This window comes from Lynx rufus, unplaced genomic scaffold, assembly GCF_022079265.1.
Source record: "Lynx rufus isolate CCGP_SWC_20201006 ecotype Redwood Valley unplaced genomic scaffold, mLynRuf1.p SCAF_1, whole genome shotgun sequence".
In the NCBI taxonomy this organism is placed as follows: Eukaryota; Metazoa; Chordata; class Mammalia; order Carnivora; family Felidae; genus Lynx; species Lynx rufus.
Genome location: NW_025814823.1, coordinates 178028305 through 178048081, shown reverse-complemented (window position 1 = coordinate 178048081; position 19777 = coordinate 178028305). Strand labels below are relative to the sequence as shown.

Genomic DNA, 19777 nt, shown 5'->3' with positions numbered 1-19777 from the left:
TTATGAGGGTACCAGCATTATTGAATTGGGGCTCATCTTTATGACCTCACTTAATCCCTGGGAATAGGAATGGGACTATGGAAAGAAGGGCACTTTTACTTTCCCACTTTGAATAGGCCTAAATAATTTTACTGTATTTTAAAAAGTGAGCATTCATTGGGGTGCCTTGGGTGGCTCAGTCAGTTAAGCATCTGACTTTGGCTCAGGTCATGATCTCATGTTTCATGGTTTGAGCCCCACATTGGGCTCTGTGCTGACAGCTCAGAGCCTGGAGCCTGCTTTGGATTCTGTGTCTCCCCTCTCTGCTCCTCCCCTGCTCACACTCTCTCTCTCTCAAAAATAAATAAACATTAAAAAAAATTTTTTTAAAAAGTGAGCATTCATTACATTTGTAAATCTGAAAAAAAATGCTGTATTTTTTTTAACTGCCTGATTCCATGAGATAATACCTAGACTAGGTGCTGAAGATATTTAAAAAACAAATGTATTTCTTTATGTAACACGAGATATAGTGCCCACATCGCTCAGGCTCTGTGCAAAGCTGTGTTTGAATAATCATGGTCCAGAATCCAGAAAGAAATTACAAAGCAGTCCCAACTGATACTGGCATGGGCTCAAAGACAACTAACCTCTCGTCCTCCACTCTCCTATAGTTCCTCTTGAGACTTTCTCATTCTTTCTCATGCCTAAATCTTTTTTTTTTTTTTTTAAGATTTTATTTTTAAGTAATCTCAAGTTCTTAGCTATAGTCTGGTTGCAGATTTTTTTTTACCTCAATACCTGGGATTCATTGTCTTACCGCTTTGAACAATGAAGAGGTGAACACAAAGTGAGCAGCAGGCAAAAGTTTATTAGAGTGTAAGATGAGAAAGGAAAAATAGTATGAAAGCTCTTTTAACAGAGAGAGGGAAGTGGGGGCATTCTAAAGTGAATGCTGGTGACAATAGGCAAGGGTCTTTGTTTTATAAGGTTTTGGCTGCCCCCCCCTTCCCTTCCACCTTGTTTCTTCTCACATCCTACCCTTATTGGCTTGATAGCTCTAGGTGCGGGGCTGCCCATTACCGATTGGCTTGTTTCCATTGTAGGTGGTCTATGGCCACACTGTTCCATGTGGGTCATTTGTTTTATGGTCTACTTATATTCAGTCAGGTCTTTAGTCAAATTCCTGAAGGGAACCTGAGGGGAAGTAGGTGGTGTCCATTAATTCTTAAGAGGGACCTTATGCCTGAGGGGGTTTGCTGTGGTCTGACACTCCCAGCATTGTTCCAAAATAGGTGTTTTTCTCCACTCAGGGACCTCAGTTCCCAATCTTTCCCTCTCGGCCTACTGAATCCTATCTTTTCCTATCATAGTCCTCCCTGCCTTTTCTCAGTTCTTTACAAATATTTCCTTCTAAGCGTCAAGATTTCCTCTAGCAATTGGTCATACTCTGCGTCTCAAAAGATCCAAGAACCAGACTGGTGAAGATTCTTCTTCAGTTGAGGGTGGGGAACAGCTTGGTGGCATTCACATATCAGTTACACTGATTTCTCCAAATTTAGAATTATGATACTATTAATAGTTGATTCACATGTATTATAGTTTATCATCCCAACTAGATTGTATTTGGAGAATAGGGGGTGGGGCACTGCTGTCACTATTTTTATTCCTTCCAGTATTAAATTTTTTAACCTGTTGATGTGAACAAGATAATTAGGGGATTCCTTAAAAAATGCACCAATGCCCAGGGGATGGGGGGGGGGCATCCTCAGTTTGTCCAGGTGTAGTTTGTTTAGAATGCTAATTTTCAGGCTCACTCCCAAAGAATCTTAATTGAGATCTATGTATTTAAGTCATATGGTTTCTTCACAGGTCAGAACATTCTTAGCAACGTTAAAGATTAGGAACTGCACTGCCTCAGAGACTGGACTCACACATAACCCTCCACACTCGTTTAGAGGGCTGTTAACACTGGACTTCGAGCTAGAGAACCCTGCCTTACCACTTCTTCCATTTGGGCACCTTGCTTAATCTCTTCTGGACTGTTGTCTGGTCTCCAAAGTGGGGGTAGTCACATCTGCCACACAGGATCTTACGTGAGGGCACACTGTGGATATAAAGCCCTTATAAAATCTTGTGTATCTGGAGCAATCAGGCCCGGTTCCTGCCCAGCTCGTATGGAAGAGGTTCACTCAGTCCCCAAATGGCCCCCAAATGGCCCCCAAATGACAAAGAGTGATTTCAACTTCAGAGATGTTTTCTCAGAAAGGAAAGAGCTATAAAAGCGGTTGAGTAAGTCTGGACAGCAACTACATCCTTTCTCCCCAACAAAGAAAAATCAGTAATCTACAGTTTCTGGCACCTGAAGCTTAAACTTTGGGGAAACAATGAACTCTGAGCCCAAGCCTTCAGGCAAGTAAAAATCCCGAGGTGGTTATGCCTGTCTGGAGGTCTGCGAGGCACGAAGTGATGGGGAAAGGTGAACCCAGCTGCTCTCTGGGTCACTTGCAACCGGTTCGCTCTCCATACCTAGTACAGCCAAGGGCTGCCGTCGCCATTTTGCAGGGTGGGCAGCGCAGGCTTCTGGCGCTAGGCCGGCCCGCCAGAACCCGGGAGGACGTGGAAGGGTTGGAGGGGGGTTAGCGCGCGCTACCAGGAGAAAGCACGCGTGCGCACAGGCGGCGCCGGCGGAGGGGTGGGGCCGGGGTACGAGTGCGCCTGCTCGGTGGGAGCCCGCGAAGCACCTGGAGGAGGTGGGGGGCGAGGTAGAAAGGAGTGGGGTTGAAGAGCGCTTGCGCGGGAGGGCGACCGTCCAGGGAGGGGGGGGCTCCCGAGCACGCGCGCGGAGACGGGACTTGGGAAGCTCTCGCGAGATCTTCACGGTGCTATATATGTGCGCAGGGAGCCCGCGTCCTTTCCCTGGTGTGATTCCGTCCTGCGCGGCTGTTCTGTGGAACAGTAGTCGTTTCTCTCCGTCCGCCTTCTCTCCCACCTAAGTGCGTGCCACCACCTCATGGAAGATTCGATGGACATGGACATGAGCCCCCTGAGGCCCCAGAACTATCTTTTCGGTAAGTGCTGGGGGGTTGGGGCGAGGCCGAGCGGGGCCTGGTGGCTTTGAGGTGGGGGGGCGGGAAACCCACTGAGGCCTGGGCTGGTAGAGAAACCTGGGCTGGTAGAGGGAGGGAAGCGGGCCGCTGGGGCCTTGCAGCCTAAGGGATGGGAGGCCGGGAGGGGAGAACTGAAGCATGAAGCGGTGGAAGGAGGGGCGGCCTGAAGCCTGGGGCGTGAGCGATCCGAGGCCCAGGGCCTGAGGTAACGTAGAACCGGCCTGCCGAGGGGTCGGCTTTGCTTGGAGCACACGGTAGGGCCACGGGCATTATTTTCCCTTGGAGTGTGTGATTTCGTAGGCTTGTGATTCTTGGCTGGGGTCATTGATGCCGGGTCCCGGCGTCTGGCTGGAGGTTGTGGGGGTCCGTGGTGTGCGGCAGTGGCTGCTTTTCTGGGGGAAAGGATACTTAGAGCCCGGCGTTGGCCTCAGGCCTGAGGAGTCTGGAGCCCTACAGCGGAGAATTCAGTCCCGGTGCCTCGGCCGCTTACGGGGGGAGGGGAGGCGCGGCCGGGCGTGAGGAGGCCGCAACCGCTGGAAGCACGTGGTTGCCACGTGGTTGGGGGAAGGAGGGGGGTGTGGGCACTACATCCGGGGCTCCCTGGTGTCTTGTCACTCCGGAGCCTGGGATCCTGGGGCTTAATTGAAACTGTTAGGCGGGAAATGTTGGGTGAAGTGGCGAGTAGAGCCAAGATTCTGGAAGTCTTTGTTCGGTGCTTAACATCTACGATGGCAGATCTCAATTACAGAGTACTTTTCCTATCTCATTGGAAAATGGAAATTAGCCCACTTTGCAGGTGACGATGCTCGTGCTCTGAACTGAAGTGACTCAATGAAGGTTGTACTTGTAGTTAGAGACTAGATAGATCTAAAGCAAGACCCTTGTCTCTATGCGTTATTTGTAAGTATATGTATGTTTATTCTTTTTATTTTTTGGAGGGAAGCTGGTGGAAACAGCCTTCTGTGCGGCATTGAGCAAACAGCCTTTTTGAGAAGATAGGAGATGTGTGTAGGTTTCAGCCTTTTTGAAAAGATAGGAGATGTGTGTAGGTTTCAGTTTGAGTCCATAAGATCTGATACAATTTTGGAATCTTGACCTCCCTTCCCTCCAGAACTCCAGTACCATAGTAGAAAGCGACCAGCTTTGGTTTTTGAATCTTAAGTGAAATTGATTGTCGTAGCCATATCTTAGTCAGGCTGTGAAATAGTGCAAATTTGGTTACACATTTTTTTTTAATATACCATGCTGAGATGTGTTAATTGAGATAACATTTAGGCATTTATGTACCCGTAACTGTTAGATGACAATTAAATGGAATCCTATAATTAAAATGTTATTCTGTCGGTACTTGAAACAACTTGCCTATTGATGGAATGGGAGTAGATAACTCCTACATTAAGTAAGGCTCTTTTGACTAGCTGGGGTTTCTGGTCAGTATACGGTATTAATCCTTTCTATTGGAAATATCCTTATGATATAGCTAATCTTAAACATAATTTGAGCATAATTTAATGCATATCATTTCTGTTAACTTCAAGGATAGGATATTGATCCCTGTGCCAAGTTTTGATCCATGTTTGTAGTTTTTCCCTTGTAAATACAAATTCACGTAGGTGTTTGTGTAACCATTCATTTCTAAATTTGCCACTTGTCCTGTATACTTAGGTAGGTAATTTTTTTTTAAACAGTGCGATTTTATCAACCTTGTGTATTAGACTTAGTTTCAGATACTGGTTTCAGTTTTTACTAAACTTTTGGGCCTGTTTCTACCTAAGAATGTAAAAGTGTAGCTGAAAATGAGATAGTATAGTGGGGAAGTAGAATTTATAAAGCCCTGTATGGATGTTATTTGATATTTATAGACACTTGTGTTTAAGAAACCCAGGAAGAGATACTTCTGCCTTGCCATCTGGTAGCTAGAATAGTGGAAAATCTGTTCACAAATTAACTGGGTTTTTTTGGTTACCCTCACTTAAGTTTCAGAGCTAATTCTTTTTTGTTGTTGCTGTTTTCCCCTTTTCAGGTTGTGAACTAAAGGCTGACAAAGATTATCACTTTAAAGTGGATAATGATGAAAACGAGCACCAGTTATCTTTAAGAACGGTAAGTTAAACTTTTCAAAATAAACTATTTAACCTTTCTTGATTTCAGTCTATTCCTGTTTGTGTGACTTAATAACTTTGTAATAGTATTTTTTATAACTGAGTATTGTATGTATTTGCTTACGTACCTGTGGTGTAAAACTTGGCCTCTTTACCTCTCATTTAGTAATCACGCAAAGTTCTGTCACACTACTGTTCGGCTGCCCATATTTATGTACTTTGCTTCTTTGGCTGCATTGTAAATCCTTTAAGGCAGTGATAAATGTTTTTGTCCTCTATAGTGACTAGCCTGTAGCCTTTCTGCTTAGCTTGCAGTCAGTGGTCAGTAAACGTTAGGTGATCCATACTGTGGGTAGATGATAACCTATAACAATGCCATCAAATTTTTAAGCGTTTCAAATTTGAGTATGAGAAATGATTGGCAAGGCCACATAAAACTTGAGACAATGTTGTGCACAAATTAGTTTTCCATCAGTGGTGATAATGAGTTTATAATTCTGGTTTTTTTTGCAGACAAATTTTGGGGGAATTTTAAAGTAGAATAACTGAAGTTGAAGTAACTTTTTGTTCACAGGTCAGTTTAGGAGCTGGTGCAAAGGATGAATTGCACATTGTTGAAGCAGAGGCAATGAATTATGAAGGCAGTCCAATTAAAGTCACACTGGCAACTTTGAAAATGTCTGTACAGCCAACGGTAAGGGCACTTAACTGCTGGATTTTATGTTAAGGTCTAATTCTGTTGTGTTACGGTAGGTGCCTTTAGGTTACTACACCAAGGGCATTGAAGAAGGAATTTTCTTTGGTACTTCTAGTAACTGGCTGTGTCTTATGTCACTGTGGCGTTGAATGGTCAACTCGAACATAGTGGTTTGCTACCTGTTAGAGGTGAGAAACAGGTTCACTGGTTTGTTCATTTGGTTTATGAGTTTGCCTATTTACATTTTTGTAAGTCTGTTATGAACAGGTATTTATACCAAATACTTTTGTTTTCACAATATTTAGTGATTTTTAAAAGTTTTTCCTTTTCAGGTTTCCCTTGGGGGCTTTGAAATAACACCACCTGTGGTCTTACGGTTGAAATGCGGTTCAGGGCCTGTGCATATTAGTGGACAGCACTTAGTAGGTATGTTATGTATTGTGCTGTTTATTCTCTCTTAATGCAGTTAACTTTGTTCCCAATTTGGACTTTGTAAAGCATGCTTAGTTTTAGTACTGCTGTCTTTATTAATAGGTTGAAGTGGAAATAGAGTAACTTAAACTGGAAAAGCCTGTTTTTTTGTTGTTTTTTTTTTCATTTAAAGCCTAGTAGAGTGCTGGCCTTCAAAGTTGCTTTTTAAAAAAATTTTCGGTTCCCTATTTGCTGTTTTCATAGTTCTTTTTTAATGTTCATTTAAAATTTTTAAATGCTCCTTATTGTATGTTACGCTCTTTTTTCTGAGTTCTTGCTTGTCGGTTGAGTTTTATTCGTAGCTAATAAATAATTTTTTATTTTAGCTGTGGAGGAAGATGCAGAGTCAGAAGATGAAGAGGAAGAGGATGTGAAACTCCTTAGTATATCTGGAAAGCGTTCTGCCCCTGGAAGTGGTAGCAAGGTTCCACAGGTATAGGTGTAAAGATCTCTCTTATTTTGGTCTTTGGTTTGGTGATTAAGATCAGCACTTGTATATGAGTATGTGTGTATATATTTACATATATATATGTATTATTTTTTAAGAAAAAAGTAAAACTTGCTGCCGATGAAGATGATGATGAAGATGACGATGATGACGATGATGATGAAGAGTAAGTGTGTTCTAGAAACTTGATGTAGCTGTATGGGGAGTAGTTTATGAAAGTTATTTACCACAGTCCTCCATGAAATTAAGTAAGAGTTTAATTAAAGGGTAAATGATCAGTGGTTGTCACTGCATTACATTAGCTGAGTTGAAGGATACTATTGGGATTAAGAACCTTCAAAATGCAGTGTGGGAGTGCTTCTGTCAGTTAAATGTCCTACTTCCAGTTCAGGTCTTGATCTCACGGTTGGTTCGAGCCCTGCGTCAGGCCCTGTGCTGACAGCTCAGAGCCTGGAGGCTGCTTCAGATTGTGTCTCCCTCTTTCTGCCCCTCCCCTGCTGTTGGCTCTTTTTCTCAGAAACATTAACAAAAAGTTACAAAAGTTGCAGTGTGTTGCAAATTTTCAAGAGTATGCAGGATTTCCCAAACGTGTCCGACTAGATAACTTTTTTTTCTGATGAAGATTTAGTGAACATGTGATTAGGTATGTCTTCCACTGAACAGTTTATGATGAATGGTTTGGGTGAAAAGAGAATCTGAATAGCTCCAGCAACATTTGTTTTGTGGGTTGTTATTTAACGATTCCCCCCCCCCCCCAAAGGATTTTGGCCCTTGGTTCTCTGATTGTTACTGATAAAATTTTTCTAAAAGAGATTAAGATTTTCTTGGAAAGGATTTGATAGGTTTATTAAATTTGGTTAGGCTAAGTAAACAGTTACATGCCCACTAAAGAATAAAATGGTATTTATAATTGGTCTTTCCTATTTCCAGTAATGTCAGTAATGTGTAATAAGTTGAACTTTTAATTGACAGCTTTGTTTCTGAGTTCCCAGGTTGGTCCATATATATTTATTGAAAACGTAATTCGAATAGAATATAGGAAAGACTGATCAAACATGCACTAGTTAGTGATCATATCTGGGAGTTAGGTTTTCAGTAACCTCAAGTAGCCAACCTGGTAGTTCTTTAAAAAGCCCTTTGGGCAGGACAGTGAAGGCAGAAAGTAGGAAAAGGCTGAGTTGAATGCTTAACAAAATTCAAAATTACTTGCATATCAAGTTTAAAACAATATAGTTGGTACTTTATTGTTAACTGCTTTTGAGTATAGTTATCAGTAAGAATTAAAGTGATACACTCCAAGAGAAATAGGGGAAATGGGCTTAAAACAAATGAGAAATATGGATGGTGTATGGTGCTTAGTTATATTTGAGTTTATTTAGTCCTTGATTTCAGGTTACCTTTGTCTAGGTATACTGTCTATGCACAGTAGCATATTCACTGAGGAGAAAATCTCTTCTAGGAAGAAAGGCTTTCGAGTAGGGACCTGATTGTTACCTTCAATCTGCTTGGGTTTTGAAGGATTTCCTGTCTTTAAAATGGGGATTTTTCCTGATACAACCACAACATAGAGTAGTCTCTGTTCTTCCATGTTCCAAGTTGCCTTTAGGTTTGGTAGTGTGGGAAGAATGAAGTGTGTGTGTATCTGTTAAGGCCCAAGTTAGTTTTCATGGAAGGGAAGAAGGGGTAAAGGGGTGGGTAGTCAGATAACGTATGTATAGGGTAGAGATGGTTAAATAAAACCGCTTATGACAGTGGTTTTATAGAAATCCTTGTCATTCTTGTTTCTAGTGTGGGGAGGCACATAAAGGGATTGGGTTCTAAAGCCAAAATTGATAGAATCACTGTTTAAAGGACTGTATCTATGGCTTTGTATGTATTACATGATACTTGACCATTTTAACCCAATTCTGAAAAGATGGGTGTTTCCTTTGGTTGCACATAGATGAAGCTGCTCCTGTTTTAAATTTAGAGATTACGTAGTAAGGAGGAGAAGGAAAGGAAACTTAAAAAAAATTTTGTTTGAATGTTTTATTATTTTTGAAGGAAAGAGAGACAGCATGAGCAGGGGAGGAGCAGAGAGAAAGGGAGACACAGGATCCAAAGCAGGTTCCAGGCTCTGAGCTGTCAGCACAGAGCCTGACGGGGCTCGAACTCACGAACCGTGAGATCATGACCTGAGCCGAGGTCAGACGCTTAACCGACTGAGCCACCCAGGCGCCTTGAAGAATAACTTTTTGACTAGCATATAATGTTGTTATGTCGTCCGAAATCATTCTATAATCACTTCCTTCACCTGGCTCTACTCAACCACTGTTTCTCATTTTTAATAAAATCGGTTATTTTGCATATTTAATGTAAATGGAATCATACAATACGTGATTTATGACTGGGTTTTAAAAGAACCATTTACATTGGGGCACCTCGGTGGCTCAGTTGGTTAAGTATCCAACTCTTGATTTTGGCTCAGGTCATAGTCTCATGGTTTGTGGGATCACGCCCTACTTGGGATTCTTTCTCTCTGCCCCTCTCCTGCTTGCGTGTGCATGGTGTCTCTCAAAAAGAAATACACAACTTAAAAAAATTATTTATGTTGAAGCATTCCTAGTACAGTAAAACCTTGGTTTGCAGGCATAATTTATTCCAGAAACATGTTTGTAACCCAAAGCACTCATAGATCAGTGAATTTCCTCATAAGAAATAGTGGAAACTCAGATGATTCGTCCCACAATGCAAAAATATTCATATGAAAATGATTGTAATACTGGAATATAATACAAAATAATAAAGAATACAAAACATAAAGAGAATTTAACCTGCACTTGGAAAACCTTCATAGCTGGTGTGAGGGAGACGAGAGGAGGGTTATTGTGTAGGATGACTTTCACTACCAGTAATGGCATCACTGCTATCTATTGGCTCAGTGGAATCTTTTTTACAGTACAGTATTAATAAACTTGTCATCTATTGTATTTAGTGTAACTGGCAGTAAAGCAGCAGAGGAAAGGGTCTGTATCTGCCGGCAGCCTGACCTAGAATGAAGCAAAGGAGCAAAGGATTGTCCATAGGCGCTTTGAAGTGACAAAAAATACCCTAGTGCCAGTTGTGGGCACCTTCCAACATTTTGAAAAATCACTGATTTCTACCAAACACTGCGGCCTGAGACCAATCATCCGAGCATAGTAGACAATCACCCCCAATCCTACAGAGCGAACCATTGGTTTAGTTGTGAGATATGATGTTTGGTGTCACGTACTATTCTTAACTACAGACATCACTGGTTTATCAAGTTAATTTATTATAGACATGTTTGCTCGTCTTGTGAAACGCTCACAGAACAAGTTACTCACAATCCAAGGTTTGTGTCTTGATTTTTTTCTAGATTACTGAGTTAAAAGAGGGGCTTTTTTTTTTGTTTGTTTATTTCTGAGAGAGCGTAGGCATGCTGGGGAGGGGCTGAGAGGGAGAGAGAACACATCTCAGGCAGGTTCCCAGCTGTCAGCACAGAGTCCCATGTGGGGCTGAAACTCACAGAACTGTGGGATCATAATCTGAGCTGAACTGACTGAGCCACTTAGGTATCCCAGTGTTAGTTTTCTTTTAATGTTTTGGGACAAGTCCCTTATCAGATACATACAATTCATAAATATTTTCTTCCATTCTTTGGGTTGTCTTTCCACTCTTCAGTGGTATCCTTTGCACAAAAATTTTTTCTTTCTTTTTTTTTTTTTTTTAATTGAAGCATAGTTGACAACACAGTGTTATATTAGCTTACATTTTTTTTAAGGTTTTATGAAGTCCAGTTTGTTAGCTTGTGCTTTTGGTGTCAAACCTAAAAATTTAGACCGTTGGTCCATTTTGAATCAGTTTTTGTACATGGTGTGAGGTAGAGGACTAACTTAAATTCTGCATGTGGATTTCTAGTTTTCCCAGCACTATTTATTAGCTTTTCAACTCTTAAATTTTATTGATACAGGTCTATCCTTCTGCTAAAACAATTGTCCTGGTTTGTAGTTCTTGTGGATTTCTTTTGAGAATACTGAATCCTAACTTTGTTCTTTCTCAAGTTTGTTGTTGGCTGCTTTCGGTTCCTTGAATTTTGATGCAAATTTTAGGATCAATTTCTATAGAGAAGCCAGCAGGGACTCAAGGATTTCGATGAACCTGTAGATTAATAGAGTTGCCACCTCAGTAAAATATTTCTACTGATCTGTGAACGTTAGATGTGTTTATTTTAATTTCTTTAAACTATAATCTCCACTTTGTAAAATTTTTATGCCTTTTAATTGTAAAAACATAATTCTCATTTTAACCACTTTTTTTTTTAAAGTGTACAGTTCAGGAATGTTATCCATATTCACATTGTTTGACAGGTCTCAAACTCTTGTAGTAATACTGAAAATCTCATGAAATGAAAACAACTCATTTCTATCTTCAGCCCCTGGCAACCACCATTCTACTTTTGGTTCTATAAAGAGTATAAAGATTACTTTTGATGTGTTATATTAAGTGGGATTGTACAGTATCTTTCTTTTTGTGACTGTCTTATTTCAGTTAATGTCCTCAAGATTTATTCATCTTCAGCATGTGACAGGAATTCATTAAAACAGAATATTCCAAGAATGTAAATTGTGATAACTGTCAAAAAACCTCAAATATTCCATTAAATATATAGAACATTTTTAAAATCTGTTTGTTAATGGACATGTGAGTTGCTTCTACCTCTTGGAAATCGTGAATAATGCTATAATGATGATGAATGGACAAATATCTCTTAAGATCCTGCTTTCAGTTCTTTTTGTCAATTCCAGAAAGTTCAAAATTTCTTAATACCTTGATTTGATTGTCTAAACTTATTGATTCATCGGCTCTTCTATGAAATTGGTTCGTAGCCAGTTTCTACATAGGCTTCTTGGTTTATGAGTGTGTTGAATCAGTAATAATGACTCATTTCATTTGTAGTGATGATGATGATGATTTTGATGATGAGGAAGCTGAAGAAAAGGCTCCAGTAAAGAAAGTAAGTAGGATACAATGGTACAGGGTTGCCAGAAGTTGCTAGTAACAAATGATGATAGATAAATTTTTGTGCTCTTCACTAGTAGTTAATGAAAGCTGGCTTGGGAGGAGTTAATGATCTAATACTTTAAAAATTAGCCCATGGGGCGCCTGGGTGGCGCAGTCGGTTAAGCGTCCGACTTCAGCCAGGTCACGATCTCGCGGTCCGTGAGTTCGAGCCCCGCGTCAGGCTCTGGGCTGATGGCTCAGAGCCTGGAGCCTGTTTCCGATTCTGTGTCTCCCTCTCTCTCTGCCCCTCCCCCGTTCATGCTCTGTCTCTCTCTGTCCCAAAAATAAATAAACGTTGAAAAAAAAATTTTTTTAAATTAGCCCCGAGTTGGGGTAGTCTTAAGATTTCCTAGTAGTGGACAGTGATCTACTTTTTTTACCCATGTGTCCTTCTTCCACTTTAAAACTTTGGTCAGAATTTTTTTTTTTTTTTTTTTTTTTTGGTTTTAGCAAACTACTACTTTTATATGGTTTGGGGCAGTTACGTAGGAGGGCATTGATTAAGATTAATTTATAATTGCAGTCTATACGAGATACTCCAGCCAAAAATGCACAAAAATCTAACCAGAATGGAAAAGACTCAAAACCATCAACACCAAGATCAAAAGTGAGTGGCATCATATACCTAAACACAGCCTTTGTTGAAGTAGTTAGGAAAGTCAGAAGTTCTGTGGAAGAAGGTAGTCTGAAATTTGATAGTGCTTGGAGAACACTTGTAATTGATGTCTTAAAGCACTAAAATATGCTTGTTGGTAATCATTATCCTATATGTATCATTTCTGGCATTCTAGTGGAAGAGAAAGCCAGCACAAAGATTTTATTGTGTTAGAGTTGTCTCCTGTAAGGAATCTTGTTTGTTGAAAGATATTATTTATGGCATAGCAGAGTTTCTCAACCCTGGCTGCATGTTAGAACCTAATAGCAGCTTAAAGGAACCACAATACCTGGTCTTGGAGGTTACTATTTAAAAGCTATGGGAATGGGTATCAGGCATCTAGCTGCATTGACTTGCTTAATTCTTGGAGCCTTATGCTTTCAATTTTGATGGTATCCTTTTTAAGTATGAACTAATCTGATGTGAAATATAAAAGCAAACTCAAACTATTCTGTTTTTTAAGGAATGATTTTAAGAATATAATTGTTCAGTCATGAATTAATTTATGATACCTGAATTCTGGTTGTATACATTTTACAAGGAAGGATTGTAAATAATGCTTTTCTTGAGAACATCCATGTATGTAGGATGGGTTTTAACAGTATACGTAAGTGTATACACTTACAACCTTTCGAAATTCAACTTGTTTTTCAGGGTCAAGAATCTTTCAAAAAACAGGAAAAGACTCCCAAAACACCGAAAGGACCTAGTTCTGTAGAAGACATTAAAGCAAAAATGCAAGCAAGTATAGAAAAAGTGAGTAAAATGATCTTTCCTGAAGAAACTTGATAAAGGTATATTTCCCCCTTTCTTAAACACCATTGTGAAGGCTTGGAACAAGATTGTTCCTTATTGTTTTTTTTCCTTAATGTATCTGTCCCTTATGTGCTCTTGGTTTTCAGAAGTGTATTACTTGTTATTTACATTCATTTCTAGTCTCAGTGATTTTTTTTCTTTTTTTTTTTGCGTATTTGAAGTTACATATATATTCTTTCATAAAAGAAATACAAGTAAGTTGATTTTAAGATTTGTCTCTGACTTCGGATGTTAAAGATTCAATGAGAACATTTTCCTTTTTTGTAAGATGCTACAGAACCAGCAGAGGGCGTATGAGTCTTACAAAATTGCAAGCTGCTGGTTGCTTGGTATAGTTAAAAAAAAAAAAAACCTCCTAATTTGAGTCCTTTTATTTGCCTTTTACACAGTCAATATATGTGGATCTTTGACCAATACGCTTACGTTTAGTTGCCTTTTGTCTTAAATAGTGGAAACAAGAAATTTGCTCTCATCCTGATGCTTACTTGACTGGAGAACTAAACTTCTTAAACTAGTGAATTTGGACTTGTAGAAAATGGAATGGAATAATCAATTTAAGTGTATTCAAACATTTGAGAAAAGCTAGAATTCTGAGAGAGAAAATATTAGACCCCAGTTTTTGAGAATAAACGCGGGATGGTGAGGAAAAGTTGCTCCTTTGCCCATGTTTTTCCTGTGTTTTCTAGCTTCTACCTGGCTTCAGTAGATTTCCTTGTGCAGTGAAGAGTCAGTTGGAAAAATAACATTTAGAAGCAGAATGTATTATGTATTGTTTTTGCTTTAGTAATACTGTAAACCTTTCTAGTCTTTTGGTGTCACTGCTTTATATTTATCCCTTTCACACAGTGCTAAAATGACCTTTTTAGATAACCCTCCCCCCCCCATTTTAATATGGACCTATCTCCTTGGTTTAATTACAGGCGAATTGAACAGTCCTGGGCACTACTGGTAAATTAAGCCCCAAGCTGGGGAGAGAGGAAAAGGAGAGAGAAATGTAGTCCATACTGAGTGTCATCAACAATCCAGACTGAAGTCTTCTATTTTAATCTCAAATCTCCTTTCCTGATTTGCCACCCACCCACGCCCCCTTCCAGGCTGGAAGCAATCTCATTCTTAGTCTCCTAAAGCACTTTCTTTTGGCTGCTGTGATTCAGTGAACATTATACCTTCTATAATTTGTGCATTTGCCTCACCTCTTTGACCATGTTTTAATCACCTTTGTTTGTATCTCCTTAGCTGCTCAATAAATATTTGAATGAATCAAATAAGAATGTATGTGGCAAATAATTTGAAAATGGAAATGACAGGTTTATTTTCTAGGTTATAGAGGCAATTTAAGAATCCCATACCATATTTCTGATCACTTCTTTTGTGCTATGATTCCTTTGGCATTCTGAAACCTTGGTCTTTTTAAAACGCATAGATGTTTCAGGTTACAAGAAAAAGTAAAATTTAGTTACCAAAATAAGGAACAAAGACGATATACTTAGTATGTTAAATAAGATAATTCAAAAGTAGAAATGACTGTAAACCACAAGATTGATTTACAGTAATTGCAGTCTTTGAAAGTATTTGATGAAATATTTTGAAAATAACTTGGTGTTACTACTGTTGTGATTCATCCCCTATGTCTATAACTGAAGGAGGTGCCAAGTTTTAGAGATCAGTGAAATGTAGGACTAATTTTTCTCCTGTTTGGACTTCATATACCTCTTGAACTGACTTCCAGGTTAGCGTTGTGCTGGACTTAGGTTCTTAGTATGTATTAAGTGATGTTCAGTTTTGATCTCTTTGCGGTACTCAAGGGGTATACATTTGCTTTACATTACCTAACCAAATGTAAAGTATATAATAGAATATAATAGAGTATATATAATAAAGTATATAATAGAGTAGGCAGTCAAGCTGACATATTTGAGTGCCTGAGAATCTGTTGTAGCTCATATTTTATATTTTTAGGGTGGTTGGAGAGAATTTGAAATTTTGACAAACCTATCAATATAGGAGTACTATGAAAGACTCATGTTCTAAATATTGTTGCCTAATAGGTCTTTCTGGGCCTAAAAACTCAGTATTATTAAAATGAAAGAGTTGAAGGGGCAAGGAACCAATGGTCCATGTAAGAGTATGCAGATCTGTGAGGAATTTCATAATATCTCAAAAACAGTGTTCCTATACTTAAACGCAATAATGCTTTTGTCTCCTAGGGTGGTTCTCTTCCCAAAGTGGAAGCCAAGTTCATCAATTATGTGAAGAATTGCTTCCGGATGACTGACCAAGAGGTAACTGAATTTTCAGGAGACCTGACCAAATCCAAATATTTTATTGTGATTTATTTATGATTATTTTCTTTAAGTGTTGGCTTCTTTTAAAAGGTTCCTAACCACAGACTATTACACTTCAGATTAAGTACATGGAAACTCTTAAGAATTTAGTTGGCAGAGATTGAGAAGATAACTTCTTAGTACATTTTTCTCAGTTTTTATGTAGTTGGTAAATTATCTCTTCGTTACTGAGCGCAGTTTTACTCTGTTGGCTAAAGAAATGTGCTGTGGTTTCCTTGCTCCATTTGACTATTTGAGGTAGTCTCGTCTTTTGCTTTTTTGTGTGCTTGGGAAACACATTTTGCTGAAATCGACCTAATGTGTAAAATCAGGAAGCAAGAAGTCAAATTGTAGTTGATACTCAATGTAGTAGCTTGAATCAGCTGTTAATTTGTGTCATATATTATTTTGTTAGTAGAAATTGATGCATTTATTTTTATTGTCTTATGGTTGCTGACTCAAATGTAAGGAAAATGTAAAAACAGGTAAGGGTGCTAGGTATCTTGTATATACAGAACATATGCTGTGTTAAATGGTTTTTGTCAGGAATCAATCCCTAAGCCTCCTGTGTCCAACTTTTTTCAGTAAATGAAATTTGTCCTTTTGAGGTAATTTTCTGCAGCAGTAGGTAGCACTTAAATCATTTACGTGGCAGCACTATTTTTCTCCAATTTGAAACCCTTTCAATGTTTCAACACTGTTTACTATTACTTTGGAAGTTAGCCTTGATTGATAAGGCTGTGAGATGAAATTCAAGTTTTTACTCTTTTGGTTGCTATTCTGTTTATATATACTTGAACCCCAAAATGCAAGTGAATTCTGTGAGTTTTCTGAATACTGGACATTTGTTAAAAGTCTGTGAAACTGCAGTATACAATTGTCCAGTATTGCAAATAGTGGAAAGATGCATGCACTAACAAGGAAGCCTAAGACGTGATTTCTCCCGCTAGTACCAAAGAAAGTGGTGAAATAGTGTGTGATTAAGAAAAATTCAGAGAAGATAAAATAATAACCAAAGTTGTAAAGGCCTTCCACAAATGGTATAGTATCAGTCTTGGAGCTAAAGTAACTGAATTCACTGTTACCAGAAGTATTTTCTGACTCTAAAACTGGAAGCATACTGGGCAGGTGCCTGGGTGGCTCAGCCTCTGTTTGAGCATCGGACTCTTGATTTTTGGCTCAGGTCATTATCCAGGGTTGTTGGATAGAGCCCCATGTGGACCTGAGTGTGGAGCCTGCCCCGGATTCATTCTTTCTTTCTCTGCCCCTCTCCCCTCATACACATGTGCTCTCTTCTCTTTCTAAAATTAAAATAAAAAACACAACTGGAAGCATATTTTGAAGTGCCAGGATGAAATTTCTACAGTATTAAAAAGTAGTTTCATTTATTGTTGTAGAGATTATCAAAGCTTAAATGCTTCACGTTTTTATGGCATGCCTACATATACAAGTAATCACAATGTATAAAATATTGCCATTGCTTGTATAGTTTTCCTTGTGAAAAAGTTGCTTATGAGGATTTGGCTAGTAAAATCCCTTCCAGATGGGACTTGAGAAATACTAGTAAGTCCTGGTATAAGCTCTTGAATTAAGAGCTAATGAAAACAACTGTAGTTTTTTTGTGGAGAAACCACAGATCAAAGTTTTGGTAAATGTTTATTTAAAGGTATTTACTCAAAACTGATTGTACAAAATTCTGAGTGACCAGGAAGATTTTATGAGACTCTCAACATTTGATATTCATTTCCCTTGCATTTGAAACCCAGTGGCTGTTGAAAAACAGTAGTTGAGAGAATCAATCCTATGTATTTGAAGCACTAAAATCATATTTTGGGAGAAGAGGCTGTAAATGTTCTTAGTGACATTTTTTATTTTTTTTTTTTTTTATTTTTTTTATGAAGTTTATTGACAAATTGGTTTCCATACAACACCCAGTGCTCATCCCAAAAGGTGCCCTCCTCAATACCCATCACCCACCCGCCCCTCCCTCCCACCCCCCATCAACCCTCAGTTTGTTCTCAGTTTTTAACAGTCTCTTATGCTTTGGCTCTCTCCCACTCTAACGTCTTTTTTTTTTCTCCCTTCCCCTCCCCCATGGGTTCCTGTTGAGTTTCTCAGGATCCACATAAGAGTGAAACCATATGGTATCTGATTAGTGACATTTTTTAAATAGTACATCAAATAAAGGTTACTTTCTTAGTTTTAAATGACTGTTTAGCAGGATTATGTAAATTCAGAGATATTCAAAGAACTCACTGACCTGTATTTTATTGTTTTAAAGGAATTTGTTGACTCCTGTAAAGAATTGACAAACATCAAGACTATTTTTTATCTATTTACTTTTTAAAAGGTTTTATTTTGGGAGTAATCTCTCTACCCAATGTAGGGTTTGAACCCACAACCTTGAGATCGAGTCACATGCTACACTGACTGAGCCAGCCAGGCACCCCGGGACTTAAAAGAACATTATTTATGGATAGGAAATGAAATGCGAACTTGAAGTGTATAACAACTATACTTAATCATGACTCATTTGAAGAATAATTCTTTCGCATGGATGCATACTAGTATGAGAACAAGTATAGATTTCATGTATTGAAGTAAGGCGTAGAAGTGGAGGGATGCTTTTTTTTTTGTCAGACAACATTTAAATCCTTACATTTAAGGAATGGAAAAGCAGGTGATGCCTTAGAATAGAAGACGGGTGTTTTAAGTGCTTTAAGAAATCAGATAAGAACAAGGGCTGAGTAGTTAATCTAGTGTATTTCAAGTACACATAATATTTTCGTATGTGTTCTACAGGCTTAGAACTAAGTATATGTAACTGTGTTAACAGAAATCTTATTTAACTGCATTTTCTGTATTTTTATGTGCTAAGTCTGGCAGCCCTGAGCAGAGGACATAGGCAGCATTGGCCAAACTGGCCTCTCTGCTCTTTCATTTCATTTATGTAAGCTGTTAAATGCATACTAGTAACATTGACTTCGTTTACAAAGATTCACATGACTTTGTCTTTTTTGAAGTATTTGAAAGTAAATTATGTCTGAGTATAAATTCCCTTGCAATCAGTTCTTAATTATCTAGAGTTGAACCTTTTTGGTGGTAGGATGAAAAAAAATAGGTATGTTGAACTGTACAAAGAAACATGGTTTAATTTATTGGTGTCTGTGAAGTGTTGTGGTTCTTTTAACCACATTTCTTTTTTTGTTTTCCAGGCTATTCAAGATCTCTGGCAGTGGAGGAAGTCTCTTTAAGAAAATAGTTTAAACAGTTTGTTAAAATTTTCCGTCTTATTTCATTTCTGTAACAGTTGATATCTGGCTGTCCTTTTTATAATGCAGAGTGAGAACTTTCCCTACCGTGTCTGATAAATGTTGTCCAGGTTCCATTGCCAAGAATGTGTTGTCCAAAATGCCTGTTTAGTTTTTAAAGATGGAGCTCCACCCTTTGCTTGGTTTTAAGTATGTATGGAATGTTATGATAGGACATAGTAGTAGTGGTGGTCAGACAAATGGAAATGGTGGGGAGACAAAAATATACATGTGAAATAAACTCAGTATTTTAATAAAGTAGCACTGTTTCTCTTTCTATTATTTACCCTTAAACTTTGTCAAAGAACTAGCTGTACATAGTTAAAAGTATCAGATAACACCTAAAAATCCCCTGAGAAACAGTCCTTGCCCTAAACCCTTTAAATTGTTCCTGCTTCTTAATTTTTCATCGTGAGCATTTAATGCTTCTACTTTCCTACCTCCTGATAATGGTTGATAATTGTGGTCATGCAGGCGTGTTTCCAGATGTTCAGTCAGGCCACCTATCCACGTACCCAGCCTTTTCACTGGTAAAATCTGGCATGTTAAACAGCTTGTAGCAGGCTTTCTTAACTTGGGTTCTTCATCTAAACCAGAACAGAAAATGAATTCTGTTGACCTTTTTCTCAGTTTGCCCAAAATAGCACATAATTTATACATTTTTAGATCCTTGGGAGAAAAGTTAATTTATTGCATATGGTGGTTACATGAGGACATTCAGAGGCTAATCCTTGGGATCTGTGTTTTACCATGTGCCAGTTGCATGATGGTGTCATGGTTAGATTACTGTTCTTTTGTTT

At 38.7% G+C, this 19777-nt stretch overlaps 1 protein-coding gene across 2 annotated transcripts; it reads left to right on the top strand.

The window, feature by feature from the left end:
* The first annotated feature begins 2883 nt into the window (after window positions 1–2883).
* On the top strand, window positions 2884–19238 carry NPM1 (nucleophosmin 1). Of its 2 annotated transcripts, XM_047091233.1 has the most exons (11): window positions 2884–3050; window positions 5113–5192; window positions 5766–5885; window positions 6221–6314; window positions 6686–6792; window positions 6906–6973; window positions 11767–11824; window positions 12395–12478; window positions 13181–13282; window positions 15550–15624; window positions 18882–19238. In XM_047091233.1, exons 1-11 carry the CDS (start codon window positions 2993–2995, stop codon window positions 18918–18920), a joined length of 885 nt encoding a protein of 294 aa, XP_046947189.1. In that variant the 5' UTR covers window positions 2884–2992; the 3' UTR covers window positions 18921–19238. The 2 variants fall into 2 exon arrangements, with proteins under 2 accessions (XP_046947189.1, XP_046947199.1); XM_047091243.1 differs by lacking the exons at window positions 15550–15624; window positions 18882–19238 and adding an exon at window positions 14263–14580.
* The last annotated feature ends 539 nt before the right edge of the window (window positions 19239–19777 follow it).

Bases quoted from the DNA above. Each gene is read 5' to 3' on its own strand.
- NPM1 (XM_047091233.1), top strand. From the start codon at position 2,993: ATGGAAGATTCGATGGACATGGACATGAGCCCCCTGAGGCCCCAGAAC. The intron at 6,793-6,905 runs GTATAGGTGTAA...TTATTTTTTAAG, and splicing joins GTGGTAGCAAGGTTCCACAG to AAAAAAGTAAAACTTGCTGC. The intron at 6,974-11,766 runs GTAAGTGTGTTC...TTTCATTTGTAG, and splicing joins GATGACGATGATGATGAAGA to TGATGATGATGATGATTTTG.